At 47.8% G+C, this 20,486-nt stretch overlaps 1 protein-coding gene across 1 annotated transcript in view; it reads left to right on the top strand.

Annotated features, from left to right (window-relative positions):
* Positions 1-360: 360 nt before the first annotated feature.
* LOC142578132 (uncharacterized) overlaps positions 361-20,486 on the top strand; it is a 43,175-nt gene continuing 23,049 nt past the window's right edge. The window contains exons 1-3 of the mRNA XM_075687537.1: positions 361-423; positions 1,400-1,517; positions 19,147-19,233. Of these exons, the coding sequence (XP_075543652.1) occupies positions 376-423; positions 1,400-1,517; positions 19,147-19,233 (253 nt within the window). The 5' untranslated portion in view covers positions 361-375. The remainder of the gene's footprint in view (positions 424-1,399; positions 1,518-19,146; positions 19,234-20,486) is intronic.

Below are 20,486 nucleotides of genomic sequence, written 5' to 3'. Positions count from 1 at the left end.
AATGTATAGAGGTGAACATTTTATTAGCATACTTCACAATGGGATGTATTTGGGAATATGCTGTGTTCCTATGCTGTATTTGACATCTGAAGCCAGAACTTTGCCTAAAGTCTATTTTTGCAGTCCAGGTAAATTTCCAGGGAGGTGGGATGGTTCAGAAAAAGAACCATAAATTTATAACAAACAATGATATGCGCGCTGGCGAAATAGATTGTTTCCTGCTGCACTGCGTCATACGTAAAAATTTTTCTTGCAGGAGACTGAAACTTTAGGCCAATCCATGTTTCACCAGCGTGAAGACAAATGGTGATACATTTTTTACGTCACTGCAGATGCTGCCATTCATAATTATGCACGCACATAACACTGTATAAAATGAAGGAGATTCTGTGGTCTTCGGCCCACCTGAACTGGCGAATACAGGTAAGAGCTTCCACAGAACTGGTGCTTGCCGCGGCGTAGTAAAGTATCGGCGCTACTTTTAGTAGGCTGACGCTGCTGTGTTGGAAATAGTTATAGATAATACATGCGCTATGATTGTTCACGAGCTTGTAATCAATTATTTTTTTTACTCAGAATAGGTCAAACGCGTGGGATATCCGGGCGCTATATGTAGCTCATCTTTGCGTGCTTAGAAAACACATGGAATTGTGCCGACAGAAGCGCACAATAAATGTAACTACCTTTTTTTTTTAAAAAAAACCCAGTCCTATAAGTACGTCTAATGTGTGTTGCTGCTTAAGTTTTCGCGAGAATTAACTGCCATACAAGGATAAAAAATGCGTGGTGTAGACTCTACAAGCATGAGTTTCAACACATTGAGTTCTGCATGGCTGCGCGGCCACTGCTTAGGTGAAATATCGTTGAATATCAGAATATATGTTGAACTACTTGTCCTGATTCGCTCAGCCGTGTTCGGCCCCCGTCCGTCATGGTCATGGCACCGGCACCCTTCATGGGAGAGCGTTTCTTCGCCGGTTTCTCCTCAAGAACGGAACGCCAGCGACGTTAGCCTATGCTCTTAGCGTCTGTGGCGTCCATATTTCGAAGAAAAGCTTGCGAGAAAATGTTTTGTCCCGAAAGGCACCGGGGTCATGATGGGGACGGGACAATGCGCATCACGGCTTTGCGACACAGATATTGTATTTCGTGTGTGTGCTAACACCACGTCACTGCTTCGCGGCGTCACGTGACTTACTTACATGTCTTGAAATCTATTTGCTAACGAAGTTGTTTGTCCTAGTGATGTTTCTGTTGCTGATGTTGTTTGTGATTGTGCTCTGTTTGTGTTTAAATTGCTGCCTGCGGACAATGAATTTTGCATTGGCTCTGCTCTCTTGAACAAGAACGGCCTGTATTCTTTTCGGAAAACTTATTTCCTATCTGAAATTTTTTGCAGCTATCAAGTCCGATATATTCAGCAGCGTTTATTCGCTTCTCCACATTCCTGCACGTCATGAGTTTAAAGTGTCTAGCCCTGTGTTCTCTCGTGGTCATCATTTTTATCGTGAATACAAGTAAGTATGGTTTAAGCTTCGAGCATGCATACATTACACCTGGTACTTACAATTTGACAGATTCTTATGACGTGGACTGCCTATATTTGCTTGCATATATGAACGTAGATGTACATATGTATGTAATTTTATGTTGATATGTAGGTATGAACCCACTAGCCTTGAAAAGTTTGTCTCCTCACCTGACGTTTTTCTCGATTGGTATTTTAACGCTTTTATTGCGAAGAATGAAGGTACCTGTGGAATCTTTGTAGACAGTTGCTAAGATATTCGAGCATCCTTCCTGTAGACGGATTGCTTCCATGACTGTTCTTATTTATAGTTCATGGAACGCCTTTGCGTAGTCTATGGGAGCCATATAGCCACGTGAAAGCTTTCGAATGCTATTCGCTGCACACATTGAAGTATCTCCGCTATTAGACTGACAAGAATTAGGAGTCAGGATAAATGGCGAACATCTCCGCAAGATAAGATCCCCTTCAGCAGCGCTGGAGTCTTGAAACAAACGGTTGAGGACCTTAACAGACAAACTGCAATTGTAAGCTTAAAGAATATTATTATTATTATTATTATTATTATTATTATTATTATTATTATTATTATAAGACAAAGTTAAAGTTCAATAGTCTGGCAAGGGAACGAAAATTCTCTATTGGCAGGCAGCCTCGAGAATGTATGCAAGAGTACGTTTACCTCGGCCGATCATTTACAGGGAACCATTGTCACGAAAAGAAAAATTAAAAAGAATAAACCAAGGTTGTTGCGCATACGGCAGTCATTCTCTAATGAAGTGCGGGAGCTCACCGCTATCCGTGAAGAGAAAGGTGTGCAATAATTGCTTTGTAATGGCGCTAGCATATTGGGCGGAGTCTTGAAGAATAACAAGGAAAATTGAGAAGTTAAGGACGGCGCAACAAGCGATGTTCCGCAATTACAGGTGAAGTTTAAGCTTCCTCCATTTTTTTGCGAAAGCATCAAATGTCCAATTGGGCGAAAAATCCAGTGTCTACAGCAGCGACATGGCCCCTCAATTCACTTTGGCTGCGACGCTCGTCACGTGCGCGCTTCGACAAAGAAGAGCGGGCGAAACGAAACACCTGCTGCCGCTAGCGAGGGAGTGATTGTGAAGAGGAAGAGGTGCTATTTTTCGCACCCCTTTAGGGAGCATGACTCAGCGCCTCGCGGCGGCGCGCTCAGTGTTGCGCGAGGGGAGAGGGCATCGGCGCGACGCCACGTCATCCTCGCTCTCGGAAGCCTGTGTTATCGGCGCTTTCCTTTCCCGCACAAGTTCTTGCCAGCGTTCTAACTCGCCTCCGTAATCGCTATGAAGAAATTACTGTATAAAAACAGAATGAATATGAAAGGAAAAAGTCTACCGAACCTACGACCCCACGGTCAGAAGCTGAGTGTCTCACCCAGTGGGTTCAGCGAGCGATTGCAAGCTTGTACTCAGTGATATCATGCAACTTGGGAACGTGGAAATGTCCATTGCCAAAGCCTGGCGTGGCGAAAGCGGTGGCGGTGACGTCAAAATCACCGTGGATTACTCGGGAGCATCCCCATTAAATTCGACGGCAGTAGGGCAATATAGCATGATGTCACCGTTCGAAGTGCACCGGCCTTGTGCTATTAGTGTTGAATTCCAATGGCAGATCACGAGCGCTCGGCTACATCACGAACGGAGCGCATGGTTCCGACTGAGATCGCTCTCGTCATATCTGCGAACGGAATCCGTGGGCTCTCGCGGGTGCACTTCGTACACAGAAATCAACCGAGAGGGCGCTAGAGTAGAGCTGGATCGGGTAGGCGTCATCACCATCCATCTGGATCATCCCGCCATTCCGTGCGTTTGTTTTTCTTTTGTGTCAGAATAACCTTCACTGGACTTGGGAACTTATAGTACCTGAGTCGGAGATGTCACTATCCAGGAGCAGGAACGAAAACGCACGGGCCGATGTAGCGTCCATGTTTTCCATGTCGCCCATAGCTGCCTGCGACCGGAAACAGGCGACCGTGACAGGAAGCAGAGGCGGGTGAAGGAAATACGCCACGCGGACTTCCGGTCGAATCTGCGGATGCTGGTGGAGCAAATATTTTTGCTCCGCGCAGAGCGATCCGAATCGGTGTCTGCTCCCAATCAGCCATTGGAACATGCAACCAACGCAGAGGAGGAAAACTTGATCTGGATCTACCATTGGAATTCAATAGAGAAGACGTTGTCTAAGCGCCTCAAAGCGCTCACTGGCCGGTGACCGTATGCATACATGACAGGAGCATGGCAGAGTGGAAAGACGACGCGAGAAACTCGTTTGGACCTTTGCACCACGTCGAATGTCCACAGTGCCCTCTGGAGCTCCCTGCGCGCCACCACCTTACCCTTTTGACAGCTGTAATTGTCCGTGATCACCCGCAAAACATTTCAGAAATTGCAGTTATTATTCTACCTGCGTGCAAATCCAGAGGGAAGCTAGATAGAATAGAAGAACGGAGGGGGGAGAGGAGGCAGATAACGGGCAGTGGTGGTGGTGGAACAAGTGGTGTGGGTAGAAGCGACGCAGGTCTTGCCACTCTTCACTCGCAGTACCACTCAGGGGGGGGGGGGAGAGGCGTGAGCGGAAAAAGACGTGAGAAGGCAAGGAAACGGTTGCGCGCAAACTGAAGGTAAGGTACGGAACGCTTCTGCTATTTCCGAAAAATAAACATGTACATTTGGCAAGTGGACAACTTACGGAGTGCGTGCAGAAGCAGAGCCGCTTTAAAACGCGGCCACACGACCAATCAAGAATTCTGTGCCCGCCGCGGTAGTTTTGCGGTTATGGAATTGGTCGAGGTCGCGGGTTTGATCCCGACCGCGGCAGCCACATTTCGACGGGGCCGAAATAAAAAAAAAAAACGCACGTGCATTTAGCTTTAGGGACAGGTTAAAGAACACAATGGAGTCAAAATTAATCCGGAGTTCGCCGCTACGACGTGCCTTATTATCCGGTTGTGGTTTTTGCACGTACAGCCCCATCGTTTAATTAAAGTTTAATACTTCTACCACGACGGCATGTGCCATGTGAGGCAATGAATCTGGCGAACCCTGATATGGTCATGAACAATGGCGCACAAGAACGCCTCAAGTAAACACGTGTCCCTGTGGGGTGTTCTGTGTGCTACGCAAACAAACAGCAGTGTCACAAGCAAGGTAGCGTTTATCATAAACCCACCACTCTCGTGTTGAACTAAACGTTGAAAAAATTAAACATTCGGTGTCAGCACCCCCGCTAATTATCGTCAATCAAAGCAAACAGCACAGAAAGCTTCGCTTACGTCGATTCCTACAGTGCGTGGGATCCGCATAATGTTCGTTCAATGAGCCATGTGGCGCTTTCGCATCAAAAATGCGTTATTAGGAAATCTGAAACTAAAGACACCTTCGGCTGGTCGTTTCGGATAGACCAGTCTCATGAGCAGCAGCGTTGTATTGGACTGCTTGAAAGAGGGTGTGCGCCTTGCGTTCGGCAGGTTCTTTTCGATCGCTCTGCTCTCGCGTCGATGCCTCTCGGGCGCTCCCACCCCTGTCGCCGGAGCAGTCGTTGAGGTTGAGAACCTTTCCTGCTACGTCATCACAATACAGCGTCGCCGCTATTGGTGATGGTCCGCTGTAAACTAGGCCAGTGCACGTTGGAGTCTCAAGAAACGCTTGTTCACCGGCGCGTGCGCGGTTTTAAAGCGCGTCGAGCCGAGTTTCGCCGTAGCCTGCAATTTGACCTTCATTTGACTACAGCTGCGCCGTAGCCTTAGCAACGCGCTGCACCGCGCTGCGCCGCCACCGGCTTGGCGCGTGCGCTCTCCTCAACTGGGTCGCCGCCTGACCACGTGACTCGCCGCAAGGCTGGCGAAAAGGAGTGCCGCGCTCGCCTAGTCAGTGCGAGCTTGGCCATAAATGAGAGCTAGGCTGGGCCGTCTTTTCTGAGCGTTGCGCGGGAGCGGGATGATTTGAGCCGTCGTCGCCAAGTGGCGTGTGACCACCCGCGGATATCGCCCGGCGAACTGTTCGCTGAAGAGGGTCCGGAATGCAAAAGGCGTCGCAGCGTGGCGACCATTGTAGGAACCGCGTTCGCGCCTTCTCCGTTCGTGCTTCGACGTTGCGCATGTTCGCGGCGTGGTGTTTGCATGTCTCTGTGGCACAACAGGCGTCGCACCGGTGAAGGATGCGTGCCTACCCAAACCTAGGGCTCTATAACGTAAAACTATACCAATATGTTTTATTCCAATCTCCTGACGTCAGATTTGCGGAACCGCCGACGCAAGCACCGGGCGGTCACCCGCAGGGTTGTCTGAACAGACCAATCAAACGCTCTCCTTGTTCACAGGAGGTCACTTTTGTTTGTTTGACAAACGAATAACATTGCCTACACTGAGTGACTTGTTTTGTCTAATTGGCTGACAAGAGGCGAGGAGCACTCTCAAGTGGAGGGGGATTAGATGGGGCCGAGCCACTGCAATGAAAATGGATAAGTGGATGAAGAGGATGGTGCCGGCGTCTGCGATTTGTCCGCTTTCCCTTACTTTGCTTGCGGTGGCTGGTCGAAAATCGCGTAGACATGCAAAGGAAGGTTAAGAAGGCTGCTAAAACGAATCCTCAGCGAAAAAGAGTTGGCAACACGAGGTAGTAAATGTGCCAAAGGTGTTCGAAAACGTTACAATGCCACGTAACAGCTTTATTGTATGTAAATAAACCCATAGTTTCCCGCAGGAAAGAGTACGTAGCCAGTGCCTGAGCGATCAGCGGCATCCATTTTTTATTCCTTATGGAACGGGGCAGCCTGCGGCTAGTCAGAAAAAAAGTTCATATTTGTTCGGCATTTTTATACATTTTTAACGCATACACGTCACTTTGACGAGTGAGTTTTCGCGGTTTTGTGACGTGGCGTGACAAGGAATGAAGTGCGTGCAGACCTAAAACTTTTGACCAATATTGGAGGTCTAATGGCGAAAAGGCGTCGAATTAGAAATAACTATTTTTTTTCTTCAGTCCAATCAGCCATAATAAGTTTGTACACGTCATATCAGATGGGCAGCTATCGCAGTTTTCGTGACGTCGTGTGAGAGACAGACAAAGTGGAGGTTTTCCAAAAAGTTTTTGACAAGTCGCGGAGGGCTGATTTCAGAATTGTAATAGAAACGTTTGGAAGAGCTTTACGTCATATCGCCCCTGCTCCTGTATTTTGTAAGAAGGCGGGTTCCCATACGTGGCTGCTGACGTCAATCAAGAAGGGTGTTTGGATCTTTGCGCTTCTTCATAGTGTCACTGTGTATACTTATTGACGAAGTTCAATAAACAGGCCGTAATAAGCAAGATTGGGCTTTGGAATTTCAATAACAATTACGTACTTCCGGAAGAAACCGGCTGTCCTCTCCTCACGCTCGGCCGCGACCGCCCCCGCAGCAATTAATATTTACCTTCCCTGCTTATTAGTGTCGTAGCTGATGGGGCTCGCTAATTTCGACTAGTTTTGAATGCTTAACTAGCGTCGAACCAGGTGAAACTTAAGGTCAGCCCACATGCACGCTTGCCAGCGCGCGTTCGCTCGTGCCCGCTCCTTGTTAGACGCCATGGCAGACTGATAGCGCTTCAAAAATGAGGAAGCTGGATGTGGCTATTATCCGTCGGCCAAGCTGGTGAAGGACAAAGCCGGTCCGTACCACGTAGCAATGTCATACTTTAGCATATGAGCGCGAGCGCTCACTAAAGCGCCATCGTGTACAAAGCAAACTGTGCGCATACGCACTACATTTGCATGTAGCAGCGGTCCCTTACGTAGAGTCGATACCGTGGCCGCCGCGAGGTACCGCGATGAGTCCACTGTCTAAGCGCGCTGCAGCTCCCCTGAGGACTAAAACCCCTCCATCTACGCGCCGCCGCCGCTTTGGCTAAGTAGCGCCAACCTTTGATGTGCGCTGCCTTTTGCCCTCACACCAGTTCCGGTTACGGCATTTCCGGTTCCGCCATTTCCGCTTTCTGCAGATGCGCTGCTGGAATTTCCGCTGCGAGTGCTTTATTATACGATGGCTGCTGTTGGACGCTCACAGGTGCTTATCAGCTGCAGCAGCGGGCGCCAACCTGAGTAGCTCGCTCTAGGCCCTCCACCTACGTGCAGGCGTAGCCCGTGTTCGTCTACGCGTTTGTTGAGTGGACGCTGCGCCCGCACGGCTTGTCTATCGTCCATTTTTGCTGACAAGGCGCGGAGAGCCATGTGCCGGTGCGTCACTTCCCCTCAGAACATGAAGCTGAAGCCTCGTAAGTTACACTTGACGCCGGAAGCTAAGGCGGGGCTTGCGAGAGGAGCACGGAAAAGGAGGGTAGCTTGGCGGTAGTTAACCTGGTTGGCCAAAACGTGCATGGAGGGGCATTACTGAGGACAACCGCGTTGGGCTTACGTTTGACGCGCCGTAGGCGCCGAACTGGGATGTATTTTCATCTATTAATATCCAAAATTAAATTTGAACTGCGCGGCACGGTTACATTTAGCAGGCGGAGCGCTGTGCGCGCGCCCCGCTTCGTCGTGACCTTCGCAATGCAAGGCATTGAAGAAGGCACCGGAGCACAGCTGATTTCATTGCTAATGACTCCGCTTCTGCTGAACACATTGAAATATTTAATGCGCCAAAGCATTTCTGAAACAGCCTATATTACCCTTAAAATTCATTTCTCTTCTTCGATAAAGAGTGGTCTGGCGCCCCTTTAAATAAAAGGGGTAGCTAAAAAGACAGTTCTCAGTTCATTTTATGATTAATCTCTGTTCAGCTTTCTGGGGGGGGGGGGAATTGGAGGACGCTTAAGCTTTGACTTTTTCGCGTTCAATGAACCCTGACTGCATCTCGCGCTTTCCGGCAACTGTGGCTTATGTAACTGTAATGTTTACCCAGAAACGCTGGCGGCGTGCGCTATGCACGAAGGCGAGCTTTCTAGTAGAAACGCGGCCTCTTGCGTAGGTCATTCGCGTAGGTGGTGCCCAGAGCCACGCAAAAAAAAAAAATCATAATTTTTAGGTTACTGCTATTGCTTCCCACTTTTAATAATAAGTGTGAGAAGACTTATCATAAAAGGCCTGCGCTGTCGGTGTTTTGTTTCATGACATTTGTCTGTGGGCTGTCATTCTTAAAGTTCCAAGCAATCACTTTGCCAAGGATGTAAGAAAAAGTATGAGCAACCTTAGCAATAGGATGGTGTGGCCATATAACTCGCATATACCACGTGACATATAGGAAGGCGTGGTGTAAGCATATACTTAAATACATACGACAACCTCGCCGGCGCCGACGCCGACACCAGATTTTATGCAACACGGGACCTTTAACACTATCGCATTAATAATGAAGTTTCTGTATTCGGATGGGAGATAAACGCATTTAAACAAATCGGGTAGCAGAATTTTACCACTAAATTACAGACCCTTTGCCTTAACTAGCACGGCCCGCAAAATAATGGAGCATATATTATACCCAAAGGTTTCTCACTTCTTTGAATCTGATGTTCTTTTCACTTCATCACAACATGGCGTCCGACGTTCGTTTTCCTGCGAAACGCAACTTCTTATTTTCGCACATTCACTACATGCTACATACTAGACAGAGGTTCTCGTGCTGATTGCTTTTTCTTTGTGTTTTGCAGGCGTTTGACAAACCCTAAATCGTTGCTGTATAAACTATCCTTGGTTACCTTGATCCATCATCATCATGCTACATTGGCTCTAGTGTTTTCTTACTAATCGCTTGCAGTGTGTTACTATTCAACCCGAATATTCCAAGTGGTCTAAGTTTTCTACCAGCTTGGACCACTAGGTATTCGCTCTTGGTGGCGATGCCGTCGTGCTCGTAACATGTTCGTCATTCGAGCTTCGTCATGTCACTCGCCATGCCGCCGTCGTCGCCCCTTCCACGCCGACCCAGCGGCTCAAGTTGTCTTCTAGGACTGCCACTTGGTATGTGCTCGTAGTCGTGATGCCGTCGAGGTCGTCGCATCTTAGTCATTCGAGTTTCGTCACCAGAATTTCGCCATGCCGTGGTCGTCACACAGTCGGCATGCGTTCTTTGTGTTGTCCGGCTCTAGTTCTGATGCCGCGGTTTTCGTTGTAATGTCGTCCCTCTAACTTGGCCATCCGACTCTAGTCATTCTGTCGTCGTCACGCCGCCGTAGTCATACAGTCTTCGTGATACAGTTGTCACGCCAACGTCTTCATGCATTCATCTTCAAGTAATTGTCATCATACCCTTGCCTCCCTATCCTCGTCACGGCGCCGTCGTCATACAGTCTTTATGAAGCAACTGTCGTCAAGCAAGCGTCGGCATACAAACGTCTTCATTAAATTGCCTTCATAGCCTTGTGGTTCCATTGTCGTCATTGCGCCATCGTCATAAAGTTGTTGTGATGCCATCGTGGTCGTTCTATGATCGTCATTGTAACTTCCTCATCCGACTCTCGTCATGCCATCGTGGTCACGCCATCGTCCTCACACAGTCGTCGTCATGCTGTTGTCAGGCCGTCCTCGTCACCCTATAGTTTTACCGTTGTTATCACTCCAATAACGTCATCTTATTGTCCTCATGCCGTCGTCGTCATACCGAATTCGTTCCATCAACGTCAATAGTTCGTTATTCTGTCGTAATCATGCGTTCGTCATTCCAGCATGATTATGCCGCCGTTGTCTGGTCATCCTCGTATCGCGTCTTCGGCAGTGACTGTCTTGCATTCGTTGTCACACCGTCGTCATAGGTTCGTCGTGATCGGGCCATAATCGTCATTTTCGCGTTGTCATACCGTCGTCGTCATACACTTGTCGTCATCCCATTATCATAATGTGATCATCGCCATGCTGCCATCGTTACACCATCGTCATCATTTCAGAATCGTGATCTTATTGTATCGTGCGACCGTTGTCGTTGAGTCAACGTCATTTTTTATCCGTCATTGCATCGTCATTATTGCGTCGTCGTCGTGCAGTCATCGTGATGCCGTCATGCTCATGGGCGACCTTGGCAAGCATGTGCCACAGTAAAACTCACTGATGCAAGAGACAACGCATGCCGCATAAATCCGAAGTAACGTAACTCTCAGAACAACCGCCTAACATGTTATAGTATCAACATGAATTCAGCAATATCTGATGTCACTACCTTGCTGGAATGCTAATCGCATTACTTTCGACAGTCATGGTGAGATGGTTTTCACCGCATCGTTTTTCTAATTGAAGGTAATGACTTGCCCAACTCTCTTGAATAATGTACTTATATCGATACGACTGCGTTATTTACCGCGAAGTCCGTGACTTCAGTGATAAGCCGGCCTTACAAAGCGATTTTAATTCTGTCGTAATAAAGCGCAAAACTTGTAAAATGGAACTTAACCATATGATATTTAAGCTAACGCGCATTTCACGTCAGAATGTTTATCTTTCCTCTGCATCGTAACATAAGTACTTGGGAGATCTCATAATTGCTAGTTTGACTTGGGAATCTCCAATTGATTTGATAATCAGTAATACTAACGGTATATTAGGTTGAACATCTGTAAAGGAAGTCTCTAAAACTACTCATTTAGGTCTATAGAGCACTTTCTGAATCATATTTTGAATATGCAGCTTCAGTATGAGACCACAACCAAGCTAACTTATCTCAAGCCCTTGAACTTGTCCAGAATAAAGAAAGTGACTTTATCCCTTCCTATTCCAACTGCACAGCCAGTGTAACATAAATGAAAAAAAGCTTATCATTGCCTTCATTGTCACTACGCCGAAAGCCGTCCCATCGTTCTCTTTTCCATAAATTTAAGCTAGTTGCCATTGCTCAGGTCTTCAAATTTTTCTGCGGGAAAAACTGGGGTACACCAGTTCATCCTATGTTGCAGCTGTACAGGGTTTTGTTTCTCGGACTCCTACGTTACAGCCTACCAGTGTTGTGAAATGCATGCAAGACGAACTTTCGCGCCTTCGAGAGCATACAAAGTCAAGCCCTACGCACGTGTTTAGGGCTGCCTCGGTGCACCTCAACAGAAGCAACAATCGCCATCGCGGGAGACCATATGATCGAGACACATGTAGCTGTCGACTCTCTCAGAGCGCACATTCGCCATCTGTCAAGGATCCCCAACCATCATTTGGCCTCCCTACCAGCCGAGAGACATCAAGCGACCTTTTCACGAGTGATTAGCGCTCATCAAGAGTGCATACCGGCATCTTTTACACCGGCGGCGAAGCCTTCCTCTCCCCTGTGGTGCCTGCGACAGCCTCAAGTGAATTTTACTATTCCTGGAATTACAAAAAAGTCCGATCATGCAGCTCCGGCTCTGAAGCAGCTTACGCTGCTATTACTGCACCAGAGGTATCATGACCACATTCATATATATACCGATGGTTTGACTTCACCTACCAGCTCAAGTGCCGCATTCGTCGATCCAGCCAAGAACGTTACAGTTAAATTCAAATTGTCGCACACGACTACATCTACATCGGCAGAATTTGCAGCTCTCCATGCCACTATGATGTACATCACGGAAGAGCCAACAGAGAAATGGGTCGTATTTTGTGACTCTGAGGCATCCCTTCACAACATCAGGTCTGCATTACGTCACAGAACTTACGAGCAGATGACATCTGACACCAGGGAACTGCGCCACCATGCTCTAGAAAGAGGACACCACATTATATTTCAGTGGATTCCTGCTCACTGTGGCATCGTCGGCAACAACCTGGCTGACAAGGCTGCCCGGTGTGCCCGCGAAGATACCAAGACGCGCCCAACACCTTTGGCGAGGTCGGACGCTGCCAGAGAACTTCGCCTACTTGCTCGCAAGAAGTCACAAGATCTCTGGATTTCAAGTGCCTTCAATTGCAGATTACGCAAACTGGACCCCACGCTACAGCTACAACTGCCATCTAGCCTTTTCCGCTGCGAAACAACCTTGTTGTGTCGCTTGTGGCTGAGAGTGGCGTTCACGAACGCATACTCCTACCGTATGGGAATGGCCGAGAGCCCGATGTGCGACTCCTGTGGGTGCGTGGAGACCATCGAGCACCTATTGCATACCTGCCCTCGCTACGATGTCCAACTCCTCTCTCTGCGGGCAACTTTACGCCGACTGGACTCGAGACCGTTCACCGAGTCGAAGGTACTCGCTCGGACCGTGGCCACACGCGTCACTGGCTCAGAAAGCGATTCGTGCACTAGTGCAGTACTTGAAGTGGACGGGCTTAAGAGATCGTTTATAGTGTCCTTGTGTATGGTGTCCCTCCCACACGTACTAAGTGCTTACTCTCTCCCTTTCTTCCTCTATATCTACCCCTTTCCCCACCCCCAGTGTAGGGTAGCAAACCGGATGCTCTTCTGGTTGACCTCCCTGCCTTTCCTACCCTTGTTTTCTCTCCCTCTCTTACAATCACACGTAATTTCACAACCACCCACCTATTGCGCGTATCGGGTTGACGACAAAACAAAGTCGGTTGCATCCGCCTGGAACTACATACCGGCTTTTACTGCATCTATCGCCGAGAGGGCGCTCATTTGGAGATGTTCATTTCATTTCGTTCTTTATTTGATTGGAAAAGACGAAGAATTAGCTCTTGTGCGGAAGCTCCTTTTTCACTGCTCTCATTTTAAGAGTATTCTTGCGTGTTTTTCGGAGGCGCGGCTACAAAGACCTTCGACGATAGAAGCGGAGTCAGCTAGACGTCCGAAGGAGACATACGTCACAGCGTCAAGCGCTCCGAGCAAGCGCAATCACCTCATGAGCGACACGGGCAACGAGGACACGCTGACGTACTACTATGCTTCAGAAGAAGATCTGTCGGATAACGGTGATTACTTGACAGTTGTGGGACAAAAACGAAAGAGCAGAATCGTCACTGCTTCCTCGTCTTCAACAAGGACGAAGGCGATGGCAAAGAACAATGACACGGCTCATATTACCCTCTTCTTGGCGGAGACGCCGACCGATGACCTGAATCGGCTAAACAGGCAAGCCATATCTGTCACACTGGAGGCTCCTGTTCCGAATGAGATTACGGATGTGAGAATTAACACCTGTAAGAACATTGTCGCGGTCGACGTCAAGACCAGAGCAGCGCTGGATATCGTCAGTGCAGTTAACTTGTTGGGCAAGATAAATGTTCGCAACATAATACCATGGGATAGTAATACTTGATCAGGTGTGATTTATGATGTCGATGAGTCAAACAATGACAACAATCTGCCTATTTCGGTTAAACGCGCCACAGCAGATGTAACTATGATTGAGATCCGTCGCCTAGGAGATTCAGGCTGTGTGAAGCTAACCTTCAAGAGAGGAACTTGGCGTCACACGTGAAAGTTGGATTTTTTCGTCATCCAGTGCGCCGTTCGTTCCAAGACTACTTCAGTGCCGTAATTGTTTGAAGGTCGGGCATGTCAGCGGCGTATGCAAAAATTTGACCGTGTGCCCAAAATGTTCTGAGCAGCACAGCACTGATGCTTGCCGTGCGACTGCTTTCAAGTGTGCCACTTGCTCTGGTCCTTATGGAGCATTGTTGAAAGAGTGCTCGAGCCACAAAACAGAGCTGAAAGTTCTGAAACAAATGGTGAGAGAAAACTCAATGCACAGAGAGGTCATCGCTAAAATGCGACGACGTCGTGCCCACCTCAGACGATCTTCTTCTGCTAGAAATACTGATATCGTCGCAAGAAAGATGCTACTTGTTGCAGTTGGCGCTCCCAAGGCAATCAAGCACACTAACAATATGGTGTCTGGTGACGCAGTGAATACGTCCACTGCAAACATCTGGCTTGCACTTCCGACACTAAATCTGTCAGCAGTACAAAGATTGACGGTGGACGACCAACGTACCAATGACGGCACATATCGCGTGCGAGGTCAACACAAGCAGGTAATCGCTATAAGCAAGTCTCTAATGAAAGTCATTCACGTGTTGATAAATGACATGCCGACGCCATCTGCTCGGGGTGCACTGACAGTTCTGGACGGTCTGGATCCGGATCTTGCGAGCCTCAAATAGCAAGCACAATGGCTCTACCGCATCAGCCGTTCTTTAGAAAAGTCAAGGAAGTGCCTATTAAGCAATGGAATACCCGTGAACTGAAATACCGTATTGCTGATTTTGGCTATTACGTTTTCATCAATAGATTCCCCATTATTGTCGTCTGTGAACCGAACCTTCAGAAACCTGTCCGAATCTCAGTGTATGAACCTTATGTGTCATCGACTTGTAATAACATTAGCAAGGTGATGATCTACATACAGTGTGAACTGACTTGCGTTGTTCATCCTGTGCGGCCATATGAAAGTAATGAGTATGTCTGTTTGACCGTGAAAAAACACACTCTTGAGTTTACTCTATTGGGCGCTTACCATTCTCCATCAAGGCGTTTCGACAGACAGAGACTGAGAGACATTATAGATGTGACTCCTGGTTCATGGATTGTTGTTGGGGACTTTAACGCAGATTATTCACTTCGGGTAAGCATCAAGGTAAATTTCAAAGGAAGACACCTGGTTTCATTTGCCTGAGACAACGAACTTTGTTGTCTTAAACGATGACAGTCCCACGTTTCTGCGCTGCAGAATGTACAGTAGTTGTATAGACTTAGCTTTTGTCTCGCTATGCCACACTCGCTGCGTCCATTGGTTCGCAGACATAAAAACTCATGGAAGCGACCACATTCCTAAAGCCTAAACCTAAAGATAAATGGCCTAGCGAAATCCGTTCCATCAAATTTTACACAAAGAATAGATTGGCCTATGTTTAAATCACTTAGGGAAGATGTATGCCACGAAGGCTTTTCGTCCACACTGGGAATTCAGGTTGCCAAAGCTTTGCAGGATGCTATGCGTTCATTGCGGCCATTGGAGAAATACACAAATTTTGATTCGGAAATACAGAGCCTCAGTGCAATCCTCCGGCGTGCGGAACAATGGTACAGACGGACTAAATCGGTTTACGGCCGTAGAGAGGCTTGACGCACACACAAAAAAAATTCAGCATCGCCTCGCTGTACTGCAAAATGAATGCTGGAAATATTTTTGTCAGTCTCTAAATCCGCGTAGACCTCTTTCTGCTGTCTGGAGAACAGTCCGCGGACTTCGAACAGCTCCTCAACACAGCCATCCATTTAAATCTGTAGCCCTACATGAATGACGCCGAGAAGTCGATGTAACCGAAGATTACTGCACCAGGATTGCGGGTCCGACATTCCAGCCTTGCACACCTATTGCTATTGTCTCCCCTTGCTCCCAAGATTATTGTACGGACACTCTTTCCTGCATCGAAGAACTGAAGGCCACACTTGTTGGATGCAGTGGATCTTCGTCACCAGGACCCGATGGCATCACATGCTGTGCGCTTGCAAACCTTGGTCAAGAGGCCAGAGATGCACTTCTTGGCCTATACAACACATCACGGCGTGACGGCCCGGCCCCTATCACGTGGAAATCCGGTCGCCTTGTTCCAATCCTCAAGCTTGGCAAATTTTCCTGGGAATTGTCATCATACCGTCCAATCGCACTGGCCAGCTGTGCCGGCAACGTAATGGAGAGAATGATCCCTACATGGTTAGAATAGTACTTGGAATTTTACAGCGGCTATCCAGAGGTAATTGCTGGCTTTCGATGCGAACGCTCATCAATAGATAGCGTTATTGACCTTGTAACATATGTACAGCACCAGAAACATCTGAAGCAAATCACTGCGGCCTTATTCCTTGATATCAAAAGTGCGTACGACAATGTAGATAATCATGCAATTCTGGAGGCTTTAGAAGCTGTAGGGATTGGTGGACACGCCTTTCTCTGGATATGCAGCCATTTGAATAGAACATTTTCACTGAAGACGGACCAACGCCGTCTAGCTATACCAGTCGTGATGTACCGCAAGATGGAGTACTCAGCCCTACTCAGTTCAACCTGGTGCTCGTTGGTCTCGCCGATTCGTTACCGCAAGCGGTACAGCTCTCCGTATATGCAGACGGCATTCGCATATGGGCTTGAGAAGTGACATGTGTACATGTCCGCGCACGACTTCAGTACTTCAGAAGGCTTCAACGGCCGTGTCAGCATAGCTAAGAAGGCAATGCCTGGAGCTTTCACCCGAGCAATGTGCACTCGTTGCTTTTACTGGGAAAGCGATGGCCCTGTGTGGTTTGCGTATTATTGATCGAACTGTATAATACACACGAGCACACACATCTCCTGGCGTCATCAATCATAGAGACGTGTGTTGGAGCCCTCACGTCTCGTACATGACAAAGCATTTGGTCACCATTAGGCAGCTTCTTGCGTTTCGCGGCCGGCAGTCTTGGGGTGCAGCAATACCATCAATGTTGCAACTATATAAAGCGCTGCTTTCGGGCTCCCTGTGGAACAGCTTACCTGTACTAGGAAATAGTTGCACTAGAAATATCCGAAAGCTCCATAGTGTGCAAGCACAAGCACACGCACTCAGAACTTGTCTCGGTCTCCCAAAAACTATGTGATCGATTGCGGCAGTGGCCATTGCTAGGGACGCTCCTTTGAGAGTCTACAATGATACCCGAGATGCCCGGAGAGCACACATCGGACACCGGACTCGGATTCTCTAACACCATCTTGTTCGCCTGCCAGCAAAGAGGCTACATTAAACTTTTGCCAAAAGTATTGCGAGACGTGATATTACCATCACAATTTACGCCTGCTACACAATTATCAGACCTACTGTGGTATCTGCGCCGCCCGCAAGTGCAATTAACAATTCCAGGCATCAGGAAGAAAGCTGGAGCGCCGTTGCAAGCTTTGAAGCAAGCAACTATGGAACACATTCACAACGTGCACAGGTTCCGGCAACATGTCTACACAGATGGTTCGGTAAAAATCAACAGCTTTGCTGTTGCAGGCATCATCCCGGCAAAATCTGAAGAAATCAAAATGAAAAAATTCAAGTGTGACTACATCGACGTGTACCGAACTTGCGGCACTTCGTGCTGCATTTGATTTCATTATTCAGGAACCACCACAACAATGGACAGCCTTTAGCGACTCCAAGGTAGCCCCTCAGTGCATACAAAGCCCTATGCACGGCGGACTCAATGAACAACTGGCCTCAGAAATTCGACAGATATATCATCGCAGCCACGACAAAGGACACAACATAATCTTTCAGTGGCTTCCAGGACAATACAGCGTCAGCGGGAATGACCACGTCGACAAAGCCGCCCGATCTGCACATGAAAGTGGTCAACGTGCCTTGATTCCGCTTTAGGGAAAAGACGCTGCGGCTGGGCTGTGATTGATGTCCCGTGAATGTACTTTGCCCCTGTCGGACTGGAACGTTTTCACCATGTGTGGCTTGCATTTGTTGTTTCAGGGCATACGGATGCATCCACCGACTGGGTTACCACGACGTCAACAGACCATGCTGTACCGTCTGTGGCTAGGCGTTGCATTTACGAACTCATATGCTTTCGTTATTGGAATGGCCAACAGCCCCAGTTGCGACACAGGTGACACAGGCAACAGCGATGAGACGTTCGCATACATTATCTGTGTGTGCCCGCGATATAGTGCCAAGAGACAAGTGGTGTGCAGGGTACTGGACCAGTTGGAAAATCGTCCACTATCATAAGAACATCCGCGCTGAAGGCTTTACTCGCGTTACTAAGGTTCCTGCGGTCTACGGGCCTTCACGACAGACTTCAAGAACGCCGCCTCCTACCGCTCTAGTATACACCGTTTGTTCGTGCTCGTCTCTCTCTCTCTCTGTCTCTCTCTCTCTACATATATATATATATATATATATATATATATATATATATATATATATATATATATATATATATATATATATATATATATCCCCCTTCCGCGCTCTGTCTCTACTTGCACCCAAACAGAACTACCTCTGGTCAACCTCCCTACATTTCTATGGATCCTCTTCCCTCTCTCTTTATTTCATTGTTTCCTTTGTGACGATGACGCGTCATTTTTTTTTTCGTTCTATATGTATCGTTTACATATGTTCACGCGGCGCACGTTCACTGCGCATTCAAAAGCGCGCGTCTTTGACATCGTTAACTGTCCTCATTTTCTTTCTTTTTTAAAGACTGACTGCACTACTCTTCCTTTTTGTCGTGCCATCTTTACCGTTTGCTGTGGTAGGTGCTTGCAGCATTTTCTTTTATTTTTCATTTTTTGGCCCTTGTAGACGGACGCCTCGGTTTTAATTTTGAATTGCTTTTTCAATTGTAACCACACTGCCCTCATTAGAGCTACGCCGATTGAGGGTATTTGTAATAAATAAATAAATAAATAAATAAATAAATAAATAAATAAATAAATAAATAAATAAATAAATCTGTTGGCCTACAACGGCTATCTCGTTCTAGCGCGTGAAAGTTCTAGAAGCTGCAAGATAGTATGCGCCATCCGTGAATATCAAATTATTGTGTTGCAGTTTCGAAACCTATTTGAGTCAACATGAGTCAGTTTTTACCTTTATTGAGTTGGAATGCTTGTGCTAAAGTTAAAAATCCGCACATTTGAGTGTACTACTAGGTTTGCCGGTGGTAGGTGAGAATTTTCTAAGCGATATTTACGTATCTCATGGCATTGTCTCTCGATGTGCAGTGGTGTCATCGACTTCCATAGCATGCAAGCCTGGCCAGAAGCCTTTCTGTATTGGAAATCCTGGCATGCCGGACAATTGCACCTGTGGTGAGAACTTCATTGCATTCCCCGTGTTATCGCGGAATGTAGTGCCATCGAATTTCGAGCGATAACTGCATTGGTCATGCACAATCATGCTTTACACAGGGCGGTATTTATTCATAGTGCGAGACAGCTGTTAAGCCTTAATGGTTTTATTATCCACGTCGCGCGCTGAAGACGATGACGCTGGTCATGATGATGAATATATACGGATGAAGAAGTTAAAGGGGTAAAATAATGCTCACACAATTTCCACCGCGCGTGGAAGCAGCCAACCTGGCCGCTGGTTATGGCTGGAAACGCCGTATGAAAGGCTTTAAACGTGGAACATGCACAGTCTCTGTGGCACGGCGGCGGCCGTCCAAAGGCGGAACAACTGCAGTGACACGATAGTTAACTGGCGAAGTCTGTTCGCGAACAATTTAGGGCCCGATAAAACGGGACTGAAATTTCTCGCACAATCCAGGAGCGCGAACTAGGGTCCCCAGTAACACTTCGTCCCCAGGGTGGAAGGAAACGACACGGTGAAATGCGTCATAGCGAATTTTGCAGTCTTGTTGACTGGTGTCGGTGTTGAGGCGGGCACGTTGGCAACACCGGGCAATGCGCGAAACGAACTGCTCACACACTGATGTGGACGAAGGCAGGGGACACCGAAGAAAGAAATGTCGAAGGTAGCGATAGGTTGGCGACCATACACAAGGAAAAAGGGCGAGTACCCCGTAGTGCGTTGGACGGCCGTGTTGGATGCTAAAGTGATGAATGGTAGAATGGCATCCCAATTGGTGTGGTCAGGGTTGATGTACATAGATATGTCGGACAGCGTGCGATGAAAGCGCTCTGTTAGACCATTAGTTTGAGGGTGGTAGCTGGAAGTCGTTTTATGGATGGTATTGGACGCACGGAGAACATCGTCGAGAAGTTTAGAGAGAAAGGTCCTGCCGCGGTCACTCAGAAGGACACGTGGAGCTCCGTGCCGTAAAAAGAGGGCTTCCAAGAAAAAGGCCGCAACCTCCTCTGCGGATCCCGAAGATAGTGCGGCTGTTTCAGCGTACCGTGTCAAGTGGTGTACAGCTGTGAAGATCCATCGTTTATCGCCAGTGGTTAAGGGTAGTGGTCCATAGAGGTCGATACCAACGACTGCGAAAGGAGTTTCAGGACATGGGACAGGTTAGAGCAGTCCAGCCGGAGGTGAGGCCAGTCGTTTGCGGTGTTGGCAGAGCGAACAGGAAGCCACGTATTTCGCTACGCTGGTTGCA

Source organism: Dermacentor variabilis, chromosome 4 (assembly GCF_050947875.1).
Source record: "Dermacentor variabilis isolate Ectoservices chromosome 4, ASM5094787v1, whole genome shotgun sequence".
NCBI classification, from domain to species: Eukaryota; Metazoa; Arthropoda; class Arachnida; order Ixodida; family Ixodidae; genus Dermacentor; species Dermacentor variabilis.
The sequence above is the reverse complement of the archived record's forward strand: the minus strand, read 5'-3'. Positions and strand labels throughout refer to the sequence as shown.